We start from the raw sequence: 9,507 nt of genomic DNA, 5'->3' as shown, positions 1-9,507 counted from the left end.
AGCTGAAAAACAAGACACAAACCACATCTCTCTCTCCGTCCATCTTGTTTAGTCTCACTCACGCTGAGATGCATAACAATAAAGGCACCATGAATTGATGACGTCATATTTTGAAAGCGGTCACTAGTGAAGATGTAGTTTATTATTATGATTTGGAGAAAGGGAGTCCAACAGTGAGGGGGCTCACCTGTGGAGGGGGGTTGGTGGTCTGTGATTGGAGGAGGGTGGCGCCGCCCCCCTTGCCCCCCTTTGCGCGCCGCCCGACACGCCTCCCCAAACCCGGAGCGCACGCAGCTCGTCGGCACCTCCCCGCGCGCTGCGCAGACCATGCGCTCCCACCTCTGCGAGCGGACGCACGGCGACACAGATGGTTCCAGTGCGCGGTGCGGTGTGGCGCTTCAACTCTGACTGAAACTGCTGTCGTTTGGGCAAAATCTACACGCTGATACAGCTGATTTTTTTTTTTTTTTTTGGTTTTAGTGTTGTTCCTTGTGTGTGTGTGTGTGTGTGTGTGTGTGCGCGCGTGCGGATGCGCCATGCAACCTCGCTGGTGGAGTTGTGGCATTCGGCTGGTGGCGTGGACGTGCGTTTGGAGCGTGGCGTTGCACGGAGCGGTGCGGTGTATCCCCGCCAATGAAGGTAAATGACGCGCGGAGCCGCCGCAGCTTTACGCGCACGCGGGGTTTGGATCGTCGCCGTCTGGTCTCCACGGTTAAAGGTCCGCCTGCGCGCCCCCGATGGCCCCGGAGCGTCGCTCTGCGTCAAGCTCAGCTTTAACGACGCCGTTTGACAAGATTTCATTCGAACAGATAATATTTGTGACAGCCGAGGAGGCTGGAGACTGTGCGTTCAGAAACTGTTAAAAAAAAAAAAAAAAAGAAAGAAAAGGGACCTTTGACCAGAACACGCGTCTCTCTCCAGATAATAACCAGACAATTTGAGGACTTGGCTGCTCCTGATACAGACGCTGCGTAAATGTCTTTATTCCTCATAAAACGCTGTGCTGTGCAGCAGGTGAGGTGTTCACTTTTAGTAGACCTGATTTTGAAATTTAGAAAAATGGAGTGCTGATATTGACGCTCATTTCCTTTGCTTGGCTTTTGTGTAGTGACTTTTAAATTGACCATAGTTTCCTCAGCTTTTGTGATAATGGAGACGTTGTGACTTGCTGCCGTATTTCTCTTCAGGCTAATCCGACTCTCTGTCTTTAGAGATGTAGACTGAGCGCTGTCAAACCTCTGACTTCTTCAGCCAACAAGTCCAGCTGTCACTTTCACCGATGTGACTTGTCAGATATTAACAGTTCCATGTGTCCACGCTCACATAATCTGGCTCCATCACCTCCATATGCCTGCGGTTGGTTGCAAACGAGTCAGTTTTATTTATCTCACCTGCTTTTCCCCCGTTTCCAAATATGGACATTTGCAATGTGGTTAAAAAAGAACAAGTGAAGACAAAAGGAGAGATTTGTCAAATATTGTTCCCACGCTATTATCAGCGTTTTTAATAGCGGGAGATGAATGCCATTGTTTTTGGGGGGCTATTGGACAGCATTATCCGGGAAAGAGGGGGGGGGGGCATTCATCAACCTCCCCATTCTTCGCGTGGCAGATTTATTTGGTCAAAGTTTAGACGCACAAAAGTGAGCTCCCAACGTGTGGCCGCATGGGACGTGACACGGGTCCTCCTGTGGTCTGCCGGGCTTCCTTTTGGCAGCATGGAATAGTTCAAAGTTCACAGAGAGTGTGGAGGTTATTCCTCTCTGTGTCAGTGTCAGTGACCTCACTGAGGGTTTGGAGCGTTCGACCTATGTGTTTGTGCATAACGGGATAGCAACTGACCCTGTAGTTCCAAAATAAGAGCGTCTGCAATTTCACCAGAATCCTGTGAAAAGAGCGTTTTACTCGCAGTCTATCCAAATGAGATTTGTTGCCAAATACATGCATTGGAAAAGTAGAATATTTCTTAAACAACGGCTTGTTAAAGCCTGACTCCAGGCTGTGAGAACGAAGTGAATCAATAGCAGTTTGGACGGGAAGTCTGTGTTTTAAAGAGAGAGAACGCCTACATTTCACCTTTCACGTCTTCGTAGTCTTCATTCATCATCCCTTTGTCTTCCTCCGCGACAGCACATCATCAAAAAAAAAAAATCCTAGAAAAGCTGAGAACTTCTACTCAACTAAAACCGTGAAACACCTCAGCCCCTCAAGAATCAATTGCCCGAGGGCTGCCACACATTTTAGATTAATTTGGCCCATATTTACGTTGCCGGTGCATAATCATACCGTCGCAAGCATAATTGTGGAAGGAGAGGAAAAAGCCCCGTAATTAGAATAGCTGCTATTCTGTCATTGGGCTAATTCATTGCAATTGATTCAATTTCAACTCGCTTTACACGTCTTCGAGGAATCATCGGGGATTTTGGCCACTCGCCCGTCTCAATTTTTTTTTGTCCTAATATGAGCGGGGAACTTTTCAATCCGGCGACATGCTGAGGCTCTGCAGCGTGTCGTGTCCCCGCATTACACACCAGACTATCCCCTCATTCAAATCTTTTTTTCAAAGCTGAGCTTCACCTTAATTCAATTTAGTTTAATTCAATTTGCAGCTACGCGCCGACTTGTTTCCTGATCGGTGACTAATTGAAGGAAAGAGAAGAAAAAAAAGAAAAGGTGAACAAGAGAGAAAAGTCCTGATCCCTGCTTTATCATATTAACATATTTCTAGCAGAGGACGCAGTTTTCCTGCAGTGGCGCTCCACCACTGATGAATGATGTCGTGTAGAAAAACTGCACGCGCCGTGCGGAGTTGATGAATTTCCTTTCTTCAGGCTAATCCATTCTTATTTAGGGTTAATCAATTTCCTGAGAATATCTTGATGCGGAGACCAGATGCCTCGCATTTGTTTCAGAGTTTATTGTGATCTATGAGTAACGCTGTCAAACTAATGAGGATGATCTGAGGTGTGTGTGTGTGTGTGTGTGTGTGTGTGTGTGTGTGTGTGTGTGTGTGTGTGTGTGTGTGTGTGTGTGTGTGTGTGTGTGTGTGTGTGTGTGTGTGTGTGTGTGTGTGTGTGTGTGTGTGTGTGTGTGTGTGTGTGTGTGTGTGTGTGTGTGTGTGTGTGCCTAAACACACATTAGGGAGTTTAAAGTGAATCACTTTTTGCTCTTTGCTGGTAATGGCGTTGATCAAATGATGTGGTTTCTTGGACAAGATTGTATTCAGGATTCTCTGAATGATGGCACTTAAACCCTCCTCCTGCTCAAGTGCCAAAAAATGCACGGTTGAACGATGCATACCACGGCAGCCTTGTGCCTCCCCGATCAGAAAATTCTGTTGGCATTTGAAGAGGGATTTTATAAGTAATCCGCCTGCTGAAAAATCCACTTACTCTCCAACATATTTGAATAAGTATCCTTGAAGCGATGTCACTGTACAAGACGTCCGAATCGCTTCATTTGCTCAGCGGCGCGGACTTTGGATAATAAGTTGTGTAGACGGTTGTCGCAGCTTGAGCTGTAACTTGTGAGTAACTTGAGCCTCAGAGCGAGTGAGAGAAGTAACCTATCCTTTATGATCTAGTTCAGCATCACTCATCTCTTCTTTATGGCCTAATTACTTGTCTAATCGCCTCCGAAGGACATCTTTCATTATTCTCGGTAGAGCGGTGGAGACAGTCAGACTACAATAGTGTGTGTGTGTGTGTGTGTGTGTGTGTCTTTCATGCAGTTTCTCATTGGGACCTCTTCACCGACCTTGTCAGGAGCGGTTTTCCTCTTGGGAACATATCACCTGTCCTATAATGTGGAAAAACATCTTTTCCGAGGTCCTGGTTAAGGTTGGGTGCTAGCATTCGGGTTATAGGCAATCCACAATTTATGGAAGTCAACGCAACGTCCCCAATAGGATTGTCATGAAACCCCTTTGTGTGTGCTGGCAGGAGTTGCCGACCTTGTATGCCTCAGTTACTGAACTGGCGGCCGCTTCATATTTAGTTCCGCTTGCACCACCTTATCACTGCGGATGCCTGTCCCGTTGCTGACACTGTGCCAGGGTTGATACTGTGTGAGGATCAGATGTTTTGCACCGTGGCTTATCAGAGAACCTGTGACTGGAAAGATTGTACTCAACAGCTGGTTGGAGGGCATAAATAATATGTATGAGATTACATTCTACTTACTTTTTTGCTTGATTGTTTCTCTTTGGTAAGTCCAAAAAGTTGCAGGAAGTACTGCAACACTTCAAAACATGTTATCCTTGGTACACCCAAAAGTTTTTTCAGGTTAAGTCAGTTAGATACTCCTGCGGGAAAAGAATTGGCATATTAAATCCCAATGTTTCCGTTGAGTAAAACCTCTCCTGCTGTTGTGGATGGGGAGTTGGTCGGGCCCGTCCAAAGACGGTACCTGCTGTTTGCATATGATTTCATCAGAAGATAAAAGCAGTAAATGTTTTTGAGTTTGCATATAACAATATGTCCTCGCTTGTTGTCCTTGTGGGTGCGATTTTGAATTGAATTCTTCTAAGCCAGCTCTGGGGGACAGAGTCGGGTATAGCCACTGTAGCAGTTGACTTCAAAGCAGACAGTTTAAGTTGGACACGGGATAAAAAAAACAAAAAAACCCTCTGGTTTAAATCCGGAGAACGTGAGGCTGAACTCTGACCTTCAACTCAATGTTCCTGAAGAGGAGCGTGCAGACGGCCGCTAATGAGAAGCTACTGATTGTAGTTAGACCGGATCACATGGGATGGATGTATAGACGGACCTAAACAGGTTACACTGAAGCAAGTAACCTTGTGAATGCATCATTGAAGCCGTCTGCATGTTTTTATTCTTGTTGGATGTTGCGTGGCTCACGATAAAATTGGAAAACTTCAATGAAAGTCTGCAACAAAGGTAGACAAAAGAATCAGACCCCAACTGGGCATCCCTAACCCCCCACAGTGTCTAGGATTTGGGGATTTCACTTACTGTAGGTGGTTCTTTTTATCAGATCAGTTGGACAACCGGTTGGATTTTAGGCACGTTCGACACTTTGATCAGTAAGTGTCGCAAGCGGAGCAGTTCCACGGTCCAGATTCCCCTCATGACTGCTGTCTGTTATATTGTTATATTATTGGCGGCGTACTGACCGAGACTGTTCACTGCAGAACAGACGGAGCGGACTGTCTGCTTCACCGAGCCAGCGCTCTGTTGTCGTTTTGCTCACGACTTTCCTTTTGCAGTACAAGTTTCTCTCTTCATGTCAAACTGGGGACGCAGTTTCTCTCGTTGACTACGTTTTATCGGAATAGTCCGTGCTTACGTTCAGTGGCCACGTCATGGCCCGTCAACGGATCCATGCAGCGGGAGCATAGACGTAGCAGAGAGGCAGGTGGAGACTTGTATTGCAGTTTAAATACAAGTTTAAGGCTTCTGCAAGTTGAATGCTCGGATGTCCTAATCCGCTCCCATTATGGCAACTAAAAGGATCTGTCAGTTGGACTGTCTCTTTTATTGCTTGAGTACACATTGGGCAGCAGACGCGGAACAAGCCCGAACGTTATCATAGAGGAGATAAAGAAAACTGAACTCCGCCCTTACAGTCGGGTTTTATGACTGTGCGCGTCATGTCATGGCGAAGTCAGCTGAAGCTGTCACAATGCAGCTTTTAAAAAAAACAAAAAACAGATTTACTGTATTTATTGTCTGCGATAAGGCTTTTCAGGGATTTTTGGGCCACTTGCTAAACTAGCCGCGAGCTGAGCTCTGAGTTGATGCTGTAGGCCCCGTACTGCCGCATCATCCTCAACCTTTACAAGCCGACGGTTGCAGCTTGTGTTCACTGCTCTGACTGTCGCCTCAAAACTTATCTGCCAACTTCTGTGAGCTCACAGTTTCCTCACTCATCAATAACTTTTTGAGCCCTTTTTTGTAGAACAATCAGTTGGACACACTGACATAATTCACCTGTCCCGTTGTTGACACTGTGCCAGGGTTGATACTGTGCGAGGACCAGATGTTTTGCACCGTGGCTTATCAGAGAACCCGTGACTGGAGAGATTGTACTCCACGCATAAATAATATGAATGAGATTACATTCTACTTCATTTTTTGCTTGATTGTTTCATGTTGGTAAGTCCAAAAAGTTGCAGGAAGTACTGCAACTCTTCAAAACATGTCCCAGGTGACAACTGCCCCGAAAGCAAGTCCAGAGTTACAAGTCCATGGACGCGCTCAGGTTTTCAAACGCTGAGCTGAATGAGCTGGTGTCAATTCTCAAAACTATTTTGAATCTACACAATCAGCCTTTGTGATGCAACTGGAGCAACTCTTGACCTCAAGTTGCAGAATACGTATAATGCCGTAAATAGTCTCATCATTCGTCAATGAAAAAAATATTCCACCCAAACGGCTCATGAATACACGTCTAGAGAATGTTAGAGTCTGGATTTCTCTCAGTCATGTGTTCCTATCTAGTTATCACTGTTGGGTTGTGTGTCTGACTGTGTTTTTAACCTTTTTAACAGTGAACCTGCTGGATTCCCGCTCCGTGATGGGAGACCTGGGATGGGTGGCCTACCCTAAGAATGGGGTGAGTATTGTTCAGATGCATACATTTGTTCTGAAGTTGTCAGTGATCATAGTGTCTTTGGTCTGCGGGCTAGTGGTTTTTTCGGAGGCACGTGGTTTCTCTCGTTGCAGAGATGTTGCTCAGATGTGTTGCCTTCATTCTTTTAGAAAGATTTTTACTCCTCTTGACATAAAAAACATGTCAATGCTGTGTAGTCCAAACATTTTTGTAGCGTTTTGCAATATTCATTAAACCCAGAAATCATGGAAGAACAAAAGGACGATAAAAAATGTAATTGACCATATCTCATATTTTACGTACTGGGTACGATGAAAGAAACCTCTAACTTTACGATTTTGAAGTGCAGGTACATGGTTCATTTGTTTTATCGAGGTTGAAGGTCATTTCATTTCCAAGAACTCTCAGTTCATTATCAGACGAAATTGAATTCATGAATAAGACATCGGAAGTCACCATGGAATATATTATTCTCAAGCCGGGAACTGAATTTCCATCTCCAAGTATTCCCAGGGTGATGGCTAATTAGAGAACAGCTAACTAGAGTTGGAAAATAGTTATTTCATGGTCTTTTTATAGTGTGTTTTAAGGAAAAAGAAGGGATGTTTTAAAAACATGTAATAATGTCCCCTGGAGTTTCAAGACCTTGAGTCGTAAGACGGAATAGTTCTATGCCCAATCTATGCCTTTCTTTGGAAAACTTAAATTCCCTAACCTCAAGAGGGGGTGGATATAGCGCGGTGGTTGGGCTTAAACAAGAATCCATTTATGCATCTTTTCATCACACGAAAAATCCCCTGTTTGGCAAATATGCGGCGAGAGACGCCGGAGCAATAGCGCTGACCTCAGCGCTTTTTCTCAGCTCTGGGTATTCAAATCACGGGCCCACTCCGCGGCTGCCGTACGTAGATGGGGGAGATAGTGCTGACAAAAGCAACCGTATGTGCCGCAATCATATTAATGAAGATGTGATTATGGTGCGTTGCGCTTTCCCGACAATGCATCTGCATAAATAATATCTGCATTCGGTGTCGACGGAGGGAGGGAAAATTAACGACGTGATAAAAGACAATGTGGGGATCTTATTATGACAATCTCTCTCTCCGCATCTATTATGATTCAATTCAGCAACAGTTTAAGTTGATTAAAATGTCCTTTCTGTTTAATTTGATGTGCGACAAAGTAAATATATTCCATGTTTGGGTTGTTTTGCTTTTTTTATGTCGGCAATTATCATTCTTTTCATGTTCACTATTATGCAACAGCGCCCAATCTGCAGCATGCTCTCGCACACAGACACGCATTCCCACTTGGCAGCAGCAGTATACCATGGCTCAATAAGATATTGAGGAGGCAAAGAGCTTTATTTCCCCCCCCCACCCCCCCCATGTTCCAGATGGGTATTTTTTTTCCATCCCTTGTTTTCTTCTCCTTCCTTCAATCTGCATCATTGCCGCTCCTCCTTATTCCTCACCTTTTTTTCTTTTCCCGGCTCAGTTCTCATCCCCGCTCCTCCCTTCCTTCCTTCCTTGTCCCCCCCCCAAACATGTATTTGACTCTATATCCTCCTTTTTTTTTTCTTCTTTTCTTGCACTTGTCATCTGCCCGTCTTTTTATCTCACCATCCTCCCGTCGCCTCTCTCTGCTGTCAATTTTCAAAGCTTTCCGTATGCTTCACAAGTTCTTGAGACATGCATCTAAGATAAAAGGCGATGGGGGCTAAAAGAAAATGGGGGGGGGGGGCTTTGGATGGACTTCACTTGTTTTGGCCACAATTCAGTGAAGACCATAACACTAATATAGTAGTTTGTAGCTGAAGACTGTTCATTTTAAAACATTTTTCACTGGAAAAACGCTGCCTCTCGTCTTCGTTGAGCTTCTTGAACCTTAAGTATTTAGTAGTAAAACTTCTTCTCTTCTTTGTGTACAAGCATTATGATGCGTTCTATTGAGAAAGATCGTGTCGAAGACAAGATACAGTATCTCGCATGGGACCAAAGTGAAATGTTGCCTTGAGGCCCCCCCTGGAGCGTTCACCTACAATGTGCTGAGCGACAGAGGTGGAGAGAATTAGAGATTGATGGAGAGCTTGCAGACAGTCAAGACCCTGCAAAGTCTTAGACGGGCAAATGAGGGTGAGAGAGAAGAAGCAGAGCTTCATGTGGCCTTGAATACACTGGTAGGAGAAAAATGAGGACAAATGGGTTATCAAGATTGGACAAAGACATGAAAGAAAGCAGAGCATCTGAAGAGCAGAATTTCCGTTTTGTCTCATCGTGGATGTCTGACGGCATCAGGCGGATGATGGTTTTGGACGGAGACCAAAGAATTGATTCTTGAGAAGACACAATGTTGGGTTCGCTTGTTTGTTTTTGACTAATACAGAAATCAGGATACTAAAATGACCATCAAAGTCATTTTTTCCCGCTGTTTTTAAAAAATATGTAATTATGATATGACATTTAGTTTAAAAAAGTCTAGTCTACTACCGGTGTAGTGTTGGACAAAAAAGGGGAGAAGACATGAAGACAATCGTAAAAAAAAAAATACATGGAGGACCCCCCGCCCCCGCCCCCCTGCCCACTGGGACAATTTGGCTGTCATCACTTTGTCATCTAATACCTCCATTGCTTCCTGTTCCCGTTGCAAGGGCGGGGCGCTTGGTCGTAGACTGGGTGGGCTGCCGATCGTATGACATGAGGGGGACGCTTTCATCTCCTGCGTCTTTGAGCGTCACGAAGGGGCAAGAATGAAGTGAGGAGAGTCAGGAAAGGAAAGGAGGTGCCGTCAAAGGGATGAATCTGGCAGTATGGATTTATTTTGCTGTCCGATCCATCTGTCTCCGAATCCTACAGACGTCGTCTCTTATCTGAACATTAGTTTTAATGGTTGCTGGGTCTGTAGAAGGCCCTGACACGCCAAGCCAACCACGGAG

At 45.1% G+C, this 9,507-nt stretch overlaps 1 protein-coding gene across 1 annotated transcript in view; it reads left to right on the top strand.

The window, feature by feature from the left end:
- Positions 1 to 303: 303 nt before the first annotated feature.
- LOC118285245 (ephrin type-A receptor 5) overlaps positions 304 to 9,507 on the top strand; it is a 58,779-nt gene continuing 49,575 nt past the window's right edge. The window contains exons 1-2 of the mRNA XM_035608744.2: positions 304 to 639; positions 6,511 to 6,575. Coding sequence (XP_035464637.2) covers positions 537 to 639; positions 6,511 to 6,575 — 168 coding nt within the window. The 5' untranslated portion in view covers positions 304 to 536. The remainder of the gene's footprint in view (positions 640 to 6,510; positions 6,576 to 9,507) is intronic.

The sequence above is a fragment of the Scophthalmus maximus genome, chromosome 20 (assembly GCF_022379125.1).
Source record: "Scophthalmus maximus strain ysfricsl-2021 chromosome 20, ASM2237912v1, whole genome shotgun sequence".
Lineage (NCBI taxonomy): Eukaryota > Metazoa > Chordata > Actinopteri > Pleuronectiformes > Scophthalmidae > Scophthalmus > Scophthalmus maximus.
Note: the sequence above shows the minus strand (reverse complement) of the source record. Positions and strands in the feature narration are given on the sequence as shown.